The following is a 21,355-nucleotide window of genomic DNA, read 5'->3' on the forward strand; positions in this document are numbered from 1 at the left end:
CATCACGAATATCTAAAGTCGGTTACTACAGATTCTGCTTGTAGATGGAGTAACCTCCAGAAAGATTGTTAGTGAACGTAAGTAACTTTTTCGTATTCATATAGTAAAATAAAGCAAACATTTGAAAATGGGTGATCATCTCCGTTCTAGAATGGGAAAGACATTTTGGATTGTAGAAAAATAAGATTCCTGAATTGCTGCCTTTAACACCTTTAAATAATTATATTTAGCGGAGGGCAACTTGTATTTTATTTAATCCATTTTTACTTTCTATCCTTTTCAGGAGGGGTGCTCTTGGCCGTCGGATAGCTCCGTGTCACGACCAAGTGCTTCAGAGGTACAATATTTATTTGTTGTTCTATTATCAGTTCTATGATAGATTCGACCTCAAATTTCAATTGATTGCCAGAAGCTTCAAGATCTATTCCATATTTGTACTTTCTGTTTCTGTAATCAAAATCTTAGATATTAAAACATATGAAACTCCATGGTAACGTGAGTAAACTTGGACCAAAGAATTGATGACCGAAGATTTCAGTGGTGTGTGTGGGAAGGAAGGGGGGGATACCTATCACCACAATACTTTTCTGTGAAGATGTCCAAACCCATCCGCATCATGGGCTCTGTGCCACAGTCTTAAGAATGTGTTAGATTGGATTCAAACTGGCTGGAGGTGCAGTCAAGCGCTTTAAATACTGTAAGTCGCATAAAAACAAATTTAAGACGCCCATGCTGAAACAGTGGTGCACAGAAACCCTGGGTAATTGCTTCTTCCCATAGGATGGTTATAAAAAAAAAGCACAATAAGACAGGAATAGGGTGGCAGTGTTTTAAAAGATGGATGAATCCTTGGATGACAACTTAATGGATTGGCTGTGGATCCTCCAAACACACCTATTCATCTTTTGTGTGTCAGGGAAAATGTAAGTGAAGTAGTTTGTTCATGGATTCATTTCCATTTAGTTACTGTAATTGCAGATTCTGAACACAAATTCTAACCGTTTCAATTGAGCTCTTCAAAATGCTGCTAACCAAGCAGCGCCAAAGACCGATATAGATCCTATCTATCCCTTTACAAAGTTTCAACAGTGGTTGTTTCTCCATGCTTCGGGGAATTCTACAGAGAAAGGCCATTTGCCTTGCGTTCAAATGTTACACGTGGCTTCCATTTTTCCATGTGAAAATTAAAGGCTTGCTAGTGTGCTTCAACGTGAGATAATGCCGTTTCTGCTTTAAAATAAGGCCCAGTTCTCTGACAAGATGCATATGCTAAAAGAAAGAATCTAAAGCATTTCTATGCTCACAAAATGCACCTGCACCCTAAAATAAGCATTTGCAATGCAATCTGTCTCGCCTTTCGGACCTTGGAAGTATTTAGCCATGCGGCTTATTTTTGCACACTACTGCAACATAGTTTAATCACAGAAGCTTCTATTGACACCCTTTTCTGGGAATCGCCCACCCTTTTACTTTGGTTATCAGATTAAAGATGGTATTACCATACAGTCAGTAGGCCACTGCAGACTACAAAAAATACCTGCCCACCAATACAGCGGTGATGTCACGAGGCGGCTTGGAGAACTCCGCTTGCACCATCCGTGCAGCGCAAGTCCCTGGAAGAGCGCCTGTCTCTGGGAAACCCCTCAGCACATGGGTTTTCCCAACAACAAAGGTGCACTGGAGTGAATGCTTGCTTGTGCCCCAGGGGCACTGTAAAGTGCACGCTACATCAGAGTGAAGGAATGCAGAAGACTCGCTTCAGTCGGTCTCCACAGGCTGAGGAAGCAGCTGTGGTGCGCTGTGCTGAGCAAATAAAAGGCGGGATGATGAAACATGAAAGAGGCGTCTTGCCTGTTTTTACTTGCGGTGGAAGTTGAAAGGCCGGAGGCAACAGCTGTGCGTAAGGACTGCGTGCGCGTCGCTGCTCATTCCCACTGCAATACTACAGGGGAGTTAACCTTAAAAAAAAAAAAGGTGGAACATGTACCAACCATTAGCCATTTGGAGTCTACAATGTTTAAATGACCCATAAAAAAGCGAGACCGAAGCGTGGGAGGAGTCAGACCCCACAAAGTGCATACAATTAATCACCTGACAGCGCAATCGCTCTCTAGGCTCAACCTAAAATTTGATTGCACACAGTATACGATAAGCTGGGATAGGCTGTACACAGTATAAGATAGATTGCCACAAAAATGCAAAAAGACTTGGGGGAAATATACTAACACGTTTCATTAGGTTTGAATCACAAAAGTGGTGCAAATCCAGGGCAAAGTGTTGTGTAAGAAAGAAGCCTAATGTAAGGTAAAGTGCAGCATGTGCTACTTTGCAACAAGTGAATGTTCCATGGGTTGTACATGGGCATTACCATGCACTCACTGTTTTTGATGCAAAACTCTACTGAAAAATGTAGACCAGAGTTTGTGCCAGAAATGTGTGCCTTCTTGAGGCAGGTGTAACGTATGAGAAGTTTTTTCTCTCATCTTTTCAATGTTTGCATTCATACTGCAAACAAAGTGGCAACATATTAAAGGGTACCCTTCCACTACAATCCCTATGATTGTCATCACCTGCCCACTCTTGCATTTTTCAGGATTGTAAATAAAAATAAGACATCCTTGTAAACTGTGACGACATGCCTGCCTTTCCGAATATATACTTTGGTCTGCACCTGAGGCTTCCAGGCCACATTGTACATGGTCAGTGGAAAGTCCGCAAGCCTGTCCAGAAAGGTAGTGTCTGCTACACCCCTGCTGACAGAAAACGTAAAGTTTAAACTCCATCTGCTGACAGTCACTCTCAATAATGGTCATGCAGACAATATGGTATTCATTTCTTCAAACAATTCGCAGTAGACAATACGCCACCTCAGCTAATGTCTGGTCTGAGTGGTACTACACCCAGCAGACACACATAAGAACTCAACATGTTTTAATAGTTTAGCACACAGACAATGAATGACACTGTAGTACATTTCAGAGCTGACAGTGGCCGGTTGTAGTTTTCGGCATAACACCTTGAACTGTTTGATTTAAAAAGTAATATATGTTTCGTTTGTTGCTCTACTATTCACGTTATTTATCATTCCAGTAAACAGCCCCCAAATTACGTAGTATACGATGGAGTAATGCAAGAATAAAAACCTAGGAACAACCTGACGTGTAAAAACCCAGTTTAAAATTACATAAGAAATCTAAAAGAACACCTTACCTGGCTTGTGCCTCCTAGCAGAGGCCTGCTATGCTGAAGTGCTACGAGAGTACAACACAGTTACTACCAGCTGAAACCCCACTGCTGTCACAGTAATGCAGCGGGTTTACTGGATTATACCATTAGCAACAGGGAGGGGTTGCTCAATATAAGCAAAGTTTATGTGAAAATGTTATCATAATTTATCTTCTTGTTATCGCAGACCCTTGCAATTTTAAAAGAGAATTGAATCTTAAAATTAACTTTGAACATTTATTTAACTGCAATATCGGGATTTCATTTTGACCGAAAATGAGCGAATCCTAAACTCACAAGCTGTAATTACAAGATGTAACAGTCGATACTACCTCACTTCAAATCCTGTTCACAGATAGGTGGATTTCTAGTTCTTGGAGGCTGGGGGGGCCATAGCCCTTCCGTTTTACATACTCTACGATGAACAGATTTTTACACCTGTGGCTGATAAAGCCGTTACTATATGATTTCATTCTCCACTGCACAATGTCATTACGCTGAAGAGATTAAAAGGGCCTCAGTTGCTATGACCGTACAGTGCAGCTTTACAATCAGTGCAAATTATGCTTGATTCTGGTTGGAGGAGACTCCATGGGTTCTGTCAAATGCAGAGTTACAAATGTCCGACAAGAAAACACAGTATAATTGTTACGACATTAAGTCAACACATTACTGCTCATAATATTTATAACAATGTCTTCACAACACATGTGATTACCATGCATGGAGTTGTATTCTGTACCATCCAGTGTCACTGGCATTTGCTCCATATTTGTATACTCTTTATTGAATCTAATAAACGATAATAAAAAACATTATACGAGCAGCGACAGGAGCTGGCTGGGCAATTTGAAACGTGATCACTGCTGTGGCCCGCCTGTAGGTGTCTCTATATGACTCATGAGTCTCTCCTTGTTGTCCCATTGGATAAAATCACACTGGCTCTCCTGACCTCAGTGCTGATGCCGGACCGATGTCGGATGAATGAGTTGCATTCGAAAACAAGGCATGCAAGCAGCGTATGTGTTGCTGCTCGTTCCCGAGGCAATACTCCATGGGAGTTAACTTGAGAAAAAAAGGTGGGAAATGCTCCAATCCAAAGTAGTAGAGGGGTCCGGTCCCACGAAGTACATACAACAGATTGCCTGACAGCACAAGCTCTGTAGGCTCGACCTAAAAAAAGACTCTGCTCATGTATTACTAAGTTAAAGTGCAAGAATCATAATGTTTAGAAAAAGATTGAAGATGCACATGCTTAGCATGAACTGTGTGCAATATAATATTCATCAGCTGTTAAGCTGGTTACACATAGAAGATTGTTCTCTTAAAACTTCCGTTGTGGGCAAAGGACTGCTGGATTAAACCGAATAAATCTTAGACGGAGTGCATCCCCCCATGAGCTAGCCATACTTTGAACTCTGGTCAGGGAATACTGCCCCTCAGGATGAAGTCAAAAGCCCAGACTTCATGTTGGTTAAGTTTCTTTGCGTGACATCTCAGACTAATGTATCCTTTCGGGAACACCTACGGGTGCTCAAATGTAGAATGCATTTTTTAGGTCGAGCCAGGGCAACTCATGCGCTGCTCTGCAGCATGCTGTATTGGAGTATGGAATAGAAGCCCTAGCCACTCTCCGCCCATATTTGTCATTGGCTTGTGTCATTGTACTTCATTAAATGCTGGCTTCTGCTTCGTTAATAGGCTTGTTAGTCCCTCCTTAGTACCACATTGTCTTCATTTGTAACCTTCCATGAGGACTGGCCCTTTTACTTCGGTTGTTACAAGGTATGTCTTTAGTCTGTAAGCACTATTTTCTTTAATGAGTTTCTCCTACTGCAGGCACGGCCTCCTGTCCTGCAACATTCATCTTGCTTTCCCTTTCCGAGCAGCCAGGACAATGGCGGCCGCTTCTTTGAATAGGTCTCGTGTTTACAAGAGGTTCAGCTATTGGCATTGTAAATGACAATCCCTTTTATGTGCTAATTAGCAAAACCGATAAATAAAAGGCATTGTCATTTACAATGCCAATAGCTTAAACTCTTGCAAATGCGAGACCTATTGCATTGCAAATGCTTGTTTAAATGGCGGTACATTTAAAAATCTGCGGCCGCATGCATAAGACTTTAAGTTTGCACAGCTGTGCAACTGGCCATGCATAATAGTCTGAATTGTAATGCACCATTGTAATGCACCCATTGTGAACCGTTGTAAATGGCTGGGGAGAAGCAGCAACAAACGGGCATTCCATCCATGCAGTAACAGTTTGCACAGTGTAAGCTGCCACAGTGTGACTACTTATGCTCAGTGTGTGTAGACTGCAGACACTGAACCCGCTGCACGCACTCCCTGAAGTCTCATTCCCTCTTTTCACTTTTTGTGGCATTGTGACCACCTGTCACTTTTCTCGACAGGAGTTGCAGTGCAGGCACATTGCATCGACCTGGATCTGTTGCCGCAAACCTGGATCTGTTGCCGCATGACCGGCCTCTATCCTGGTGTTCGCTCATTACTAAAACGTTGGGTCTTTTAATTGATAATGTGAGTGTTTCTGAGTTTCTAGCGTAATGGCTCTGAGTGATTCTAAGGTTACACACCTGGAGAGGAAATGCTCGCTACAGAACCGTTATTACAGGTAACTTTCCCATCTGCACCACATGTACATAAATATACTTCTAAATTAAGCTGCCCCTCTGGTTTATAGTCTGCTGCAAGGCGTTAATTACCTTCATTCTGTGGATCAAGAATGGATCCTAGCAGTTACTACAGTGAAAACCTGACGCTGAGGGAATCAACGCTTTGCTAGTATATCTTGTTAGTCAAGGCATTACACGCATCTACAGCAATGCTCTGCAGTGTCCTGAGCAGCAGTCTCATCCATCTTTTCTATATATCCTTCTTTCTGGGGAAGGGGCACTCATGCAACAAAATGTGGATTTGCAATGCACTTGGGGAACGAGTTATGAACCTCACATCACCACAAAGGTCTCATAACGTGTGCATACAGGTGACTGCCTCGAAGTTCGCTCATATAGGTGCAGCTCAATAGAAAAAAACAATGGGAAGCTGCTTCCGATAAGTGTTTGCTTCTAAAGTTCTAAGAAGTGCCAAATATTTGTAGTTAGAAAAAGTATACTTTCAGATTCAGTAGCTTTGTCATTGTATACAATAGAGGAAAGTGCAAGCTGTGCATTGGATGTACAGTGTCCATTTTCTACTTAGGGAGAGTAGTGAATGTACTGAACACCTGGGTGCTGCCTTTAAAGTTCTAATGGTTTTGGAGTGCAAAGGGGCCATGTATGAGTACTTTCCATTCTCAGTACATTGACATACAAAGTGAGTCCAATTGCTAAGTGTCAAGTAAGGGCCTGATGGGCTCGGGCCGAAGGGAATCCAATCGGTTTTCTGAATGGCATCCGATAGGCTTGCCATTCGGAAAGCCCTCAGTAATCCCTCTTTCTGGCTGAGGGTTTACGATGGCCGCTTCCCACTGCCTTTCTGTGCCAGCCTTTCAGACACAGAAAAGCATTGGGAATCTGTCTTTGGGGCCCCCCATGGGTGCAAGGCTACTGAAAGGCGGCCTAGGGGGGCACCTATGGTGCCCCTCTGTTGATCCCTGCACCCGGTGGCAGGCAGGGATTTGACTGCACCTCTGCTCTTTGCAATGAGAGCATGCATTCCGTTCGGAATGCATGCTCCCATCGTAAAGAAAGGCATGCGACTGAACAGGGTTCGGTTGCATCCTACTTCTTGGGTTGGAACTGAAGACAGAAGGTCGTTTGGTTCCAGTTCCAAACCGATGTCGGACAGGCTCCGGTCCGTCCGACATTAGAATCGGGCCCCTTAGGGGGAAACCTGTTTTAGTGCCCCCCCAAACCCCCATCCTCCCCTGATTTTTCCGCATCCAACCACCCACCCCGGCGAATCCACTTTTTTTTTGGGCCGAAGTTTGCGTTTTCTTTTATTGAAATATAAACGTGTTTAATATAAAAGGTGATGACTGGTTTTTTTATTCTTTTCCTTTAGCAGAACATGTATGCTCCAAGGTCCCGGGATCGATTTACTGCTCCTTCATTCATGCAGCGGGATCGTTTCAGTCGCTTTCAGCCCACCTACCCCTATGTGCAGCACGAGATCGACCTCCCTCCCACCATCTCCCTGTCCGATGGCGAGGAGCCGCCGCCCTACCAAGGCCCGTGCATGTTGCAGCTGCGGGACCCAGAGCAGCAGATGGAACTAAACCGCGAGTCTGTCCGAGCACCACCCAATAGGACCATTTTTGACAGTGACTTAATCGACATTTCAATGTACAATGGGGGGCCATGCCCACCGAGCAGTAATTCGGGCATAAGTGCAACCAACCACAGCAGCAATGGGCGGATGGAAGGACCACCCCCAACATACAATGAGGTCATGGGCCATTACCCTGGCTCCTCCTTTTTCTACCACCAGCATCAAAGCAGCACACCACCCCCCTCCCAGAGGGGAAACAGACTCCAGATACAGCAGAACAGTTCAGAGAGCACAATCATCCCTGTAAAGGGCAAGGACGGCCAACCAGGAAAACCTGTCTGAGTCTCTGTGAGGTGCACTCGGACCACAAAGAAGAAAGAACAGCAGTAAACAGAAGCGTGGTGTCCATGTTTAGCCCCTTTTGCTCCTGCTAAAAAAAATGGCATTGTTTTGACATGGTACAACTTGGTGAAACCAAACACACAAATAACTTATTCGGGGGGTTTTGTATTCCTTTTTAGAAGAATGCATGCACAGTGGATCTCTGCAATGCAAACTTCCATTTAGTATGACATCAGTTAGTGCGTTGAGGGGAAATGTTTGCTTCTGCTTTTTTATTTAAAAGAATGATTTGGTTATTTAATTGTGGAAGGATATCGCGCAGGTCTCACCCAGAGAGCCTGTTTTGTATTCTCTGAACAACAAGATAGAAAAAGTGTGTTTACTGGGTAAAATAGGGATCGATTTGGCCAGTTTAACTTTTTCTCCAGCGTCAGAGTGAGGTAGCGGGACACAAACACCTTCACATGAACCTAAATTTATTTTGAGCGCGCCAAGGTGTAACACCGAGAAGCAAGATGAATGCAGAGAGTTCGTTTGTGTTGTGTTTTTCTAAAAAAGTTGCACTATCTTAATGTTAAAGGTATATATGAGGGATCTGTTATTTCTCAAAGTTGCTGTATGTCGTCTATAAGTGTGCGGAATATCATCTAGCCCAAAAGATGTGGATGTGATCCTGTTACCCCGTTACTGTTTTACTCCGCCACAGAGAGTAACCAGTCGTCTCCCAGCCAAGTCAAGGAATGCCGAATTGATGTCTCTGCAATAATTTGCATCTTGGAAGCTTTTTGATGGAAGAGCCGAAGCATGTACCTTGCACATTTTGCAGCACTTCCGTTATTGTATGTGTACCCCCTTTTTATTCTATACACGCACGCACCCATAAAGAAGCACTGACACTTTCTTCTGTCTGTAGTGTCGCATCTTTGGCATGATTTGGTTCATGAGGATTTATCTGTAGCACAACCAGACAGTATGTCCACCTAAGCCCAACAGTAACCTGCAAAGATTTCTCTTTCAAAGGCTATGGTTTTTCAGGGTCTATTCCATGCCTGCCTACGCTCTAAAGCCTGTCCTGCTTTCTGCAGTCAGGCGAAGAAGAAAAGAGCAGTGCTAGTTAAATGGAAGACTTAAGCAGCGTGATCAATTCCAGAACTGGGTATAGTGAAGATGCAGGTCAAAAAAACTCCGGGAATCACTGTCCGCCGTTCTACCTGTGATGCCATTTGTGGCCACTGCTAGTAGGCAAGATACAGTATTGAAAGTTCCCTCAGGATTTTCGAACTGCCACCATCTGTAGACCAAATGCACCATGGGTAATGGGGTATTCTGTTAGCGGTGAAAGCAGGGTAACTGGTTCCTGCAGGGCACAGGCTCTTGCAGTACTTCTTGAAGACCCTGGTAGGGTAATGTTTGCTACTGTGGGTGTGGTCTTAGCTGCCTTCAGTGGCATTTCAGAGGCGAATTCATTGAAAGTGGATTATTAACCATAAAGATGCCACATTGACCATGCTAGCTCATACAGGAAGCATTTTGTCATAATACATTAGTCATTTGCTACAAGGGCTTGTTCTAGGAGTTTTTCCAGGAGAGTCACAGATCGCAGTACTTTAGGAGCACAAGAAAAAGCACAATTTATTGAAAAATAAATTAGGGGGCAGTAAGCTGAGATTTGATGTACTGTCTCCCCGAGTCTCATGGCACAATTATTCCAATTTGCCTTTTCCTAGAAACACATGAGGCTGTGATCGATCAACAGTCAGGGGAAAATGTTTCACTGTGCCACAAATAGTGGAAGTTTTGCATGCATATAACAACTGTGCGTTCGAACTGATGAGTAGCGTGTGCGCACATGGAATTTTGTCATGTTTTTGTGGCTTTACGCAGTGGCTCGGGTACCTTGTAGGCCCGTAAGATTGCACATTATAAGTCATTCTCGCTAGCTAGGTCATTTATTTTCATGTCTCCACACCAATTAGTGACGTGGACCATACCTGGTCCCTGCTGGTGACCGTGTGCGAACCACATGGCCTACAGGCATGCAGCCTACTCTCTACAAGTGCACTGCTTGTGTTGCAGACCCACCACGTCCTGCAGTGAATCTTAGATCTGTGGAGGTTTCGAGCTAAAAAGGTTCTCTTTCAAGCCATCCTAGTGGATCTATATATGGGCGATTCTGTGATTATTTACCACACAAGCTTTTACCTTGATGTTAGTAGTCATTGATATAACCCATATTTACAATTAATCAGATGACCTTCGCAATTTGATGGTTCATTCAAGAATTTTTTTATTCTCTGGGAATAGTAGTTGTTTGTTCTTGCATTTCAATTTTGTTATAAATATGGCTATACAATGGAGTTTACTGTTGTGAAACTGTGTCAAAGATTCATAATGCTTCATGCCCGATGACAGTCCACAGCATTAGGAAATGGGAATGATGCAGATTTGCTTCGGTTTGTTTTTAGACTGCCAGTGGTAATCTTCAGAATCCCAGTAGCTATGACCATGGTTCTGAATGACCTGGGACCACTGTATTCAGTGATGTGATAATTCTGACTCTATATTTCTGAAGTAGGAACCTTTGAAACTCCTCAGAAAACCTAAAACAAGATATTTTAAGTGCAACTATTCTGCTTTTACATAAAGAGCTGCAACGAATACAAGTATTTCGGCTTCTCCAGAATGGTGATTGTTTACTGACACGTTTTTTTTCTTTTCTTATTTTGCCACCAGGGAGGGATTTGCTTTCCTGTCCTGACACCGATAACAGCCTGCAGGAGATTGAGCATGTATTGACAAAGCATGTTGCTAGGATTCCGACTCCCGACCTTGGACTTTGACCTGTGCTCTGCACAAGCAGTAACGTTCCATATCTGTGTCCACCTTGCCCAAGAATGACATGTTGGGAAAGGTCGACCCGGTTTCTGATGACGCCTTATCAACCTCTGTGGTCTATAACCTTTTCTATGATGAGAGCTACTGCTGATCTGTGAAAACCTTCCTGAGCTACTCATGGATATCATCACTGTAGCAATAGTGACCACTTCCAATAAGATTACTGTTGTGACCTCCCCATGTTGGATTACTGACAGTGACCACCCTCTGCAAGAAACCAGTCAATTCTGGCTCCCACTGGCATTCTTCTGTCCTGGCCCTGCATTCACTCATACCGTGTAACTAGTAGATCAGCTATAGCTTTCAACTATGCTAGACCGAGAGCAGAGATGGGTGGTCATGTTCTAGGCCTCCACCCCCAAGCATTAGGTGTGTTTGTGTTAGCAATGGGCGCGGTCATTAGCTTGGCTAGGTCGGACTCCAGCAGTGTGAAGTTGAGCAGTCTGTTCTCCTTCATTGTGCTAAACCCTCTGTGTCCTGCTGGGCTTCTACAAGCTACTTTCAGGAAAGTAGCAAGCTACAGCTAGTTAATAAACTACTCCTTCACGAACCTAGATCTACAAAAAACCTCAATAAAAGCACTTTGGTATTGTGAACCCCAGAGCTCAATTATTTTGATCATTCAAAAACTGTTTTCGATTTTAAACTGCTATAAGCTCTGTTATCTTCGTAAGTCTTTCACTCTCAGGTTATTCCCTCAGAACGATCTGGCCGTTCCAAGTCCAGATTTCCCTTTCACCCCGGTATCTACAATAGGTTAACAATTCAGTGTGTTTGAGGGAGGGGTTTGCTTTTTTTAGGATATAGATATTACATAGTGGCAAAGCAGACCTCACTATCTTCATTAATATGCTAAATGTAAAAGGTTTAATTTTTGCTTCTTACATTACCGTCACGTGGCTGAAGCCAGGTACTTGCGATCTAGATTATTCTAATCCGGTTCCATGTCTGTTATTTGTACAGGCACCGGGATCTCCCAATCCTGCCCCCTGACCCCTCCCCCCCACCCCACCAAAGCTTTATTTTGGGCATTCATTAGCATTCTCCAGTACAATGTTTTTGTTTTTCAGCTTACTAAAATTGAGGGACACCCCCAAAATAGAAGCAACTGAATGATTCAAATGTTAAACAAATGAAGGTGAATATTATACATATTTGTCTTCAGGCGGGATGCTTTGCATCTTCCATTTCTAAGGGCTTCCAGACAGAATGTGGGATACACGTCCTTGTGGTTGGAACACCTCTTATTTCAGCCATCGTACAACAATGTTCTACAGTCTTAACGTGGAACTTCAATGCAGACACCTTCAAGCACCATAGAGGTAATTGCATTTCAAATTGACTCCAAATACACTCTATCAGATAAACATGCTAATATATAACCTACATACAGTTAGTTGTGCTATTTCGGTTTGTCAAAAGATGGGTGAGAATGATTTTTGGTTCTCCTAGGCTTTCTTTCAAGAAACATAGAGCAGCACCAAGTAGACTGTTATCAGGCATGGGAAAATGGCATTGTGACTGCAGTGGAATTTGTCTGATCACAAAAGTTCATAGCAGTGCAACAGGAGTTGCATCATGTTCCTTAAAGTCATAGGGTTCTTTAACCTCAAACGTGTGACATACCAACCTCCCCTTGATCTGGAACAAAAAGACCGGCACTGTTGAGATGCAATGACCCCTCCAAACTGTGTTCTTCCGTGTTGAGATTGAAGGACTGGGTCAAAGACAACCATTGGGTTTTTACTTTATTTATTAGTACTAAGAGATCCGTTCCCAAGACATTGAACTCCTGGTTGGGCCAGTGGTGAAATCTGTGGTGTATGTTTGTTGGAGACCTGTATTTGGAAAGAAATCAACGAAAAATGACAAATAACTGACTGTGCTGCTGTTGTTGTAGGTGAATTGAATCGCACGATGCATGCAGGTTTCTAATGTACACAGTGGTAATGGCAAGCAAAGAAGTGCTTAAACAAAGTAGGCTGTATAATGGATAGAATGGCATAGTATGGTGAAAAATCTGCTCAAAATCCCGCAGTGGGCCCTAAAAGTACAACAGATCTGTCCGGCAGAGTGCCAGCCTTCCTTCATTTCAAGGATAAAAATGCATTCCCTTAAGGTGTCTCCCCAAATTTCCTATTTGAAATGACGGCACTTACTCGTTTTCCTTGAGAGCCCGGGTCTAGACGGCCCATCCTTTATCACTCCCATGTCAGAACAGAAATTGGAGCCTTTGGACTTAACCACATAACATCCACATATAATGAGCCCCATTTGATCACATATTGTGTTGTGCTGATTTAGCCATGGATTGTCTAACTTTGTCTGTATGATCTATCAGTGATAGGCAAATGCAGCAATCTGAAGAAACATTGAGGGTGCAGTTTTGTGCCACAGAAACTAACCTAATCCTTTTAGAGTTGCGATCCACACAGAACAGTGCGTTCAGATGATAATTGTTGACTAGACAATTCTGAGTTCAGGCATGAAAGGGTCATCATTACATAGAACAAGCAACAAAAGATGAGAAATTACCACCTTCTGTTTCTGCCTTTAATTCGTTCTTCGTGCTGTAGTAGCTCAGAAAAGTTGAACTTCTAACAACCAGGATTATATATTTTAGTTCATCTTTTTATTTCTACCTTTGCAGTGGTTTAATTGTATTTTCCAACACAGTGTGTAATGCTTTAGAATCTGCTTGTGGGTGACTTTCATGCCCTCTCCTGCTCTCCTTCCCCCAGACTTGTGTTTTTTTTTATTTTTAAGCATTCATGTTGGGTGTTCTTCTGATACATGAGTGTGCAGTTTTGATTATGTCTACAGCATGCCCAACTTCCGGTGCCTGGTCTCCATGTCTGAGCAGAAGAAGGAACTCTCTTGCACTCTACGCTCCTCGCGCCTAAGCTGTGCCTCACTTACAAATGGTGCTTTTTCCACACGTCTGTCTCCTCTTACGTTATCTTTGTGAGGTGCTGTAAATAACTTGAATCTATTATGCACATATCCTGCCCAGTGGGTAGAACAAACAATGTTGTTGATATTGTAACATAATGTATAGATGGTAACAAGTTCTAATAAGATGGCATAGAATTTGTGAATGCCTAATGTGCTTTGTCCTTTTTGTAAGAGTTTGCAAAACGAATGCATACAAATGACAAATGTCTATGTATTTTATTTTCCTATTAAATCTCAATATTATATCAGATGGAAACAAAAGGTTGAACAAATTAGTTTTTGACCAGCCTGTGCTTAGCATCTTTGCTGTGAAAATCACCCTTCTCCTTTAAAAACATAAAAAAGACTGCTTTAAACATTGCACTTAGATGCTTGTCACGTTATCTCTTCTTGCTCCTACTAAGTTGGACCAGTATTATTTTTAAAATACATTTTGTTTCAGAGGAATTTGTCAAACAGCCCTCCTTTCCTACAGTGCTTCTTAAAGTTGGGCTCTTGCTGCTTTTTTGGTAAAATAAACGTCAACTTGTTTTTCTGATTAAGGTCAAAGAAACGTATGTTTTTTAAAATAACAAAAATAACATTGGAGGATGTACCGACACACACTCTCTCCACCACCTCAAACAGCAAGGTGTGTTGCTTTTCTGTTTTTGTTACATTGCTTCAAAAGCAAACGTGGAGTATTCTGCAATGAGTGCATGGGACACATTTAGCAGGATTTTCTGTGGAGCAGGTGAAAGGATGCCCCTAAGATTTCAGGACTAGGCCATGTTTCTTTGGCCATATTGTTAAACATTTTACTTGTAAAGGCAAGTGTAGATGTCAAGGACAAAAGAGTACACTTCCAGTAGTCACTTGATCAAACACAGTTTGAACTGTCATCGCTGAGATGATTTGGGCTTTCCTGAATTTCACTAAAGAATATCTTTTCAAATGCAGCCTCGCTCTGAAGGATCTAGTATACCTCCATCATATCTTAACAACTTTATCGCTGTATTCTGTTTTTTGGACTTCAGTTTCGGTGGGGTGGTTGGGGGATACTGTCATTAGATTTAACAAGAACAGATAGCAGCATTGCCACAAGTGGGTAGAAGATGCAACATTTTCTGTAAAGATCCAAGAGTTCTCCTTTAAAAACCGGATCCCTGTAGGAAAGTTGATCAGGAAGGAAAGTGACCATGTCGTTTGCTCAATGAGGTATATAGCTGAAAGCTCAAGACAAGAGCCACCACTAATCAATTGGACACATATATTGAAGAAAATCTGTCTAGCAGTTAGCAAATCTGTCCCGACAAGGAATGGCACAGCCTACAGGTTGCGCTAAAACATCCAGCTGACTATTTTCGTTGACCCAGCTGTAACATGCCTGCCGGCCACTGTGCTGTAAGTAGGGGAACTGAATACCTCAGGAAACAAGTTGTATTTTGCCGAAGTGCACATAGGTAACTAGTTTTTTATAAATTATGTTTTATTTTACATATTTCTAAAGATAGACCTTTAACAAAAAAATAGCCGTATAAAATAGTACTTATATAATGAATGGATATATAGAACTAACTTTTCATATTATCCGTGTGTTAATTTTTATTTTAAATACTTTTAGGGGTGCAACGTCAGACATGCTAGCAATACTGCATGCACTGGGCCTTTTCCATTTGTTTCTTCCAATAGTATGCAGTTTTATACTCTACTCCTAAACCAAATGCTGGAGACTATAGACTATATAGCTGCGATCACAATTTAACAAGGCCTGTTTTTTATGTAAAAAAAAGAAGCCATATATTCTCTACAAAGTATAAAGGCACCCCCCCAAAACTCAGTTCCTTAATTGAGCCAAGATATTTTGGACTCCTCTAGTTCACAAAAAACCTATTGATTCTATTTATTATATGAATTAAAATTCTTAACTGGTATTATAATCCAGTAATGGCACCAAGGGTGTCTTGTGATCAGATACATCACAAGATGTATGGTTGAGTGGTTTGTGACAGCCAGCAGAACCCGAAGACTATGAACATGGTTGCTTGATATACTTTCTACTACTTGATAAATTATGGTTTTATTCCTTTCACTCTTCTAGTACTGCATTAAGAGGCAGTAATTCATGCGAATGGCCTCAGACCTGCCATTTACTATATTTTAAACATGAAATTGAAGGAAACAATTGTATAATTTAAAGCTCATAAACAACTAGAAACTACATATTGTTCTGTACCGGCAACAAAGGATTTGTTCGGGTGGCGTGATTTACCAGAGGCAGGATGAATTATTTGTACATTTCACAGAACCCTGACTGAGATAGCGTTATCATAACCCTACATTTAGGATATAGATTTTTTTCAATTCTGATTTTGTGTTTTTCTTCAATAGTGAAAGATTTTTTTTACTCGTGTGGACTATGCCATTCCCTTAAGTTACTGTTCTTGTCAAGCAACTACTAAACATGAAATCAAACATCCACAAAATGTACAATTAGACAAACCAAACTTGTATAAAAGTAGCATACTGTATGATCATTATATTGACTGGACCAAACAAGATGTCTCTTTTTAGCCTCTGATCTACTTTGTAGTAAAATAAGCAATGTAACCACTCAGCACCTTCCAAGCACAGCAGGTATCTAGCATAAAGACAAGCCACCCCATAAGGAGAGCTCAAGGCAGCTTACTGCTGGCAGCAAGCACTGTAACACATATTCCATGTTGTATTTTAACACGAGAGCGTTTCTTGTAGGTGTGCACCGACAGTTCAATTATTGGAACACTGATAAAGGATTTTAAATAGCCTAAGTCTTTCTTACAGGACTTTTGTACTTGAAGCATTTCATAGAATATTGTAACAGGGCACGTCTAACATTAGAATAATAATATGAAGCCAGGACATGTTTTCATTGATGGCTTTCTTTTTACTATCTGTTCTTTTATTTCAGTGTTTTGTTATAGCTTTAAAAACCTGTTTTTGAAATACGGCTTTGCTTCCTCCCTTCATGTCTGTGACTTTCTGGACCACATTTTTTATGTGCATCCACTCTACCAATGCATATTTGTTATTAAAAATTATGCACAACACTGCTGTTAATATGTAGTTCTCTGGTCAACGCATATGTTTTCAAACAGCTATATTTAAAACAAACAAAAAGTTTTCAAATGTACTAAAACTTCTCAATCCTTGTTCATGTTAACCCATGACAGCCTGGTTTGCTTCAGTTTTCTTTACCACAGCCAAGGGTTCTATTTACTTTTCAAGTTACTTTGGCAGAAGGAAGTTTCCAACTGTTATGTCTGCTCATTTCACTGAGGATTGATGTCATAGGTTTCTTTTTGGACCCAAGGTCTGTTCTTGCAATACTTCTGAAAAAAATGTTGCTCTAAGTGATATCGTTAGTTTAAAACAGATTTTATGCTTGTTCTTCATATGCTGTGATCTAACCACAGCAAAAAGTTATTAAACTTTAAAAACTAGCATTCGTCTCCTTTTTATTGTATGTGTTTTTGAGAACATACTATTTGCCTTTGGTTCATGTTCCTCGAAATGAAAGTTTATATTTTTTGTTTTTATATTTTAGATACATTTACTGGTAGCTTCATATTTGGTTTACTCTAAGGTATCTCTCTGAAATACCACACTCTGTTAACCCAGTGATACGAACCTAAGACCCTACATAGCTGCCAAGGTTTCAGGTTGCTATGTGTTACAATTTCATAATTTCAGTGTAATTATGAGTGACATTTCAACAACTATGAGTGACACTTTCTCGCAAGCAAAATCAAGCAATGATGACAAAGGAAACATAAATATCAGAAATAAGACATGACGAGCGTCTCCCACACACACATGCGTAGCCTGTGGTTTACTTTAAAGGTATTGGAAAGTTTTTCCGACCTCAACGTTATAAGCAACGACCTTTACCTTTAACTGACTGTAGGATGTGACCAGCTGCAAAGAACAACTGTACTTTTCAATTCAACTTTGAAATTAAAATTATGAAGTCGCAAGCGTGACTGGAAAATTAATATTTTCGCATCAGACACAAAAGCTAATATGAGTCCCTCCCTCAGTTGAGCCAGTAGCGTAGCACGTCCGAAAGGTTGGACCTGGGAAATGACTGCCTTGCCTACGCATTAACAATACATATCTCGGAATTCAGGATTAAAGCAGATGGAATATTTTAGCTGTTCTATCTTATGCCTATAGCTACTGACAATCCAGGGGGATTTCCGTTACACTATCAAAGCCGACACCCGGTTCCCACTCATACATCAAAAACTGCTGAAAGGAAGTATTTATTCGAGCCCCTGTAGTAGCTGCACACTTTTCCAACCAGGACCATTAAGCAGTGTGATTTAATCAATAGCTGAGCATTGCCCCTGGGTTCTGTGGTGCGGCCGCCCGTCATTATTAACGAGTTTCACGGCCCTCTCTGCCCACGCACCCAGCACCTACCAGCAGTCAAAAACGGGTCCTAGCTCCAGGTAACTTTCTTTTCAAGCAACTCCATCTGAAGAGCAGGGCGTGATCACGAGAAAGGAGAAGGCCAGGGAACAGCAGCACAGAGGGGATGCTGCAGAGGAAGGGCCGGGCGAACGGCACAATCACCCCCTGTGGCTCTTGCTTTCTACCACCGCCAAATTGCCAGGCAAACTTTACGACAACGAAATTACAGCACGGCAGGTGTTACTGCATGAAGACAAATACTGCCGCTCACTAATGATTCAGGCGCCACGGCCCAGTGGGCTTGGATTGAGTTGCATGCCCAGGGTGGGATCCAATTGTCGTTACAACCTCCGGCCGCGATGACGACTTTGCAGCAGGACGTAACGTCGCGTGGCGCCTATGATGTCAATCAGAATCCAATGTGGGGGGAGATGTGAATCTATTGATAAATTGTAGCACTAGAAGCCGCAGCTTCAACCTCAGCCATTCCCCAAGCCCAGTACTGTGAGCAGCGCTACCAGCCACTTCAGTTTAGTCATTATAGCAGCCATACCGGCTTAACAGTTGAGGCGCTATCTATGCCTATTATGCGTGACCATGTATTTCAGTGCGGTGATGCGGACCACCACACTGAAATGCGTTTGTCACACGTGTTGCGTGCTACTTGGCAGGGCTGATCCTATGTTTCACAGTAGCCTGTGACCAGCAGTCTTATTACCCCAAGATATTTAAGAATATTTTTTATTGTGTATTAATTTATTTCTAAGTCCACGAGCAAAACCGATTTTTGAAAAGATAGTGTTCTCGAGAGAACTGATAAGCAGACTGATATGAGGAGAACATAGCTTTTGTGTGCAGATTCAGTATTGCCATGATTCTGATGAGCCAGACTCCAATTTTAAGGACAATGGTGTATATGGGAGCTTCACATACATTGGCGAGTTCTGGTTTTGTCTAGCCTTAGTTGCATCTGGTAACATGGTGAGATTGTTCTAGGCGGTGTGCATATTGGGCAGAATCATTGAGTTTTCAAATGCAGCCATAATGAACCAATAATTTGAAACACAGTACACTTCTTCGATCAATTCTTTTTTTCGGCTTCACACTTTACTTCTACACATCTTGATTTCTTTTATTTTTATTTTTAATTCCGTATAGACAATTTCCAGCCCAGTTACAATCACACAATGAATCAAAAGTAGAAGTAAACAGACATGTATTTTGAATACTCCTCCCGAGAGGAGATTCCCACAATAAATGCCTTTGAAGGTTGACAGATTTCAAATTAATAGCCAATTAGCATATTAAAGTGTTAGTGCAGAACAGGATAGAGCAGTTGAGCTTGCAACAGATGTTGAGGCTCCACAGAAAGTAATGCAGCAGATCTAGTTCACCCTTATCCACCCACATCGCTAGTCCAGCAGCACTATTCTGGGTCATATTTGTAGGCTTATGCCATGTAATGAAAACATAAAGTACCAGAATCTAACACGTTGGCTAAAAGGCCACAACTGGCTGAAGGAATATTAAGTCCAACTTATCCCTCACTCTTCGAAACCCTTCCGGCCTCTTTATCTCAAACTGGCAGATGCTTTTCATCCCTGCTTCTCCTGTTTTCTCTCTTTTTGTTTTCTGTACTTTTATTTCCAGTGTCTCATTCTGAAAAAAGTCCTGTTCCCAAAGTTGAGTGCCAGAGGTCAGCAATACTAACTGCCGACAGATTTAGCTCTGGATTTTTTTTTTTGCATAGATTTTAACTGAGTCACACATGACTCCAGGATTGAGCTAGGTCCTAAGCCAGATTTTGAATCCTTTCTTGCCATGATTAACTGTGCTGTGCTAATCAAATGGGAGCAATAAAGAGTCTCTAGGGCCCAGTAACAAGATATTGGTTTGTGCTTCATTGCGGGATAGCTAAGTTTGGTTCAATTACTGATGTGAAAGCCAGTCAATTGCCATGCATTCCTATCCCAGTTCATTTAGTATTGTGCTACAAGCCCAGGTATTGTTGAGGTATAGGTGGTATCCAATGTTGTAATTATTGATTGTCATGGATGGAGGCAAAATAGAGTTAAAGAGTAATGGGAATGAGGATGCTCCTTGAGGAACACAACCACTTAGGTGGTTTGAAAGAAAAAGAAGCCGAATCCTACCTTAGCGTGATTCAATAAAAGTGGCCAGGTGCTGTTCCTTCAGATTTGCTGGACGAGGCAGGAGGATGGGTGAGGGGGAGCTATGCCTCGAGGGAAGGCGGCAGCTCCAGTTTGAATATCCTGAGCCTCCCGATCCTTATAGCAACCTGCCTTGGGCCAGTGGAGGTCTCCCTGTGTGCCTTTACATCCTGGTGTGTCTGTCCGATCTCCGCTGACACACCGGAGGACTGCTCTGGGTTGCGGAGGGCTCAACGTGCCCTGCAGTCCTAGGTCACTTTGTGCTCCTGCACTGCAGCAGACTGTGCCCTCCCGCCTGAACCTATCCCTACCAGACGACCTGGGTGGTGCTGGTGTTGCTGACGGACTCCTCCTGGCAAGCTGCCACATATGCATGCTATCCCGTTGCTATCCTACCCCCAGTGGGACGGTGCTGGTGCTGCCGCTTTCCCAATCCGGCAAGCAGACACGCCTGGGTGCCTCAACCGACCTCCTGCTTCCTCCTATGGCACTGGGGTCAGTCTCCTGGAGGCAGACTCTTCTGCACTTTTCTTACAGCCTCCTCAGTGGTGCTGGTGTGATGAACCTGGCTAGCTGCCACCGGTGACCTCGTCATGTTGCTTCATCTGACCACTGAGGTGTGGTATTGGTGCTGCCGAGGTGTACTGCTTGGTAATACGCCACCTGGCACTTTTAAAGCTTGCCTGCCTGCCTGCCTGGAACCACTGCCATCTTTGAACCCCTTGCTGGTCCCCCCTGCTTCTGCTGTGCCCAGCCGCATGGAGGACGATACCTACAGCTACCGGACGCAGATGGCCCCGTGGCGTGCTGGTGCTGCTGGTGTGTTCTCCAATGGTGAGCCGCCCCTCGGTTGTCTCTCTCGGATCCCTACTCCCTGCCAGCACTTCTGCACCCCAGTGACCAGCTGCGGACTATCTTGGTGAGACAAGTGGATTTTGCAATTCAATCACTTCTCTCACCTCAAACCATCTTGGGGCACCCTTGGCTTCAGGCAGAGAGACACGTCAGCTGACCTTCGCAGAGGCTACCCAGGCCACTAAACTTCCTCCGGCCCGGTCCTCTTGAGCCCTCATCGGATATTACCCATGAGTTCATCATGAGCG

General features: G+C 42.7%; 1 protein-coding gene across 4 annotated transcripts in view; it reads left to right on the top strand.

The window, feature by feature from the left end:
- Nucleotides 1–17,108, top strand: part of LDLRAD4 (low density lipoprotein receptor class A domain containing 4) — a 314,408-nt gene extending 297,300 nt beyond the window's left edge. For 3 of the 4 annotated variants that reach the window (XM_078687499.1, XM_078687502.1, XM_078687500.1), the window contains 2 exons: nucleotides 284–337; nucleotides 7,249–17,108. In XM_078687499.1, coding sequence (XP_078543625.1) covers nucleotides 284–337; nucleotides 7,249–7,797 — 603 coding nt within the window. In that variant the 3' untranslated portion in view covers nucleotides 7,798–17,108. The remainder of the gene's footprint in view (nucleotides 1–283; nucleotides 338–7,248) is intronic. The other variant, XM_078687501.1, reaches the window with a different exon arrangement.
- The last annotated feature ends 4,247 nt before the right edge of the window (nucleotides 17,109–21,355 follow it).

Source organism: Lissotriton helveticus, chromosome 4_1 (assembly GCF_964261635.1).
Source record: "Lissotriton helveticus chromosome 4_1, aLisHel1.1, whole genome shotgun sequence".
Taxonomy (NCBI): Eukaryota; Metazoa; Chordata; class Amphibia; order Caudata; family Salamandridae; genus Lissotriton; species Lissotriton helveticus.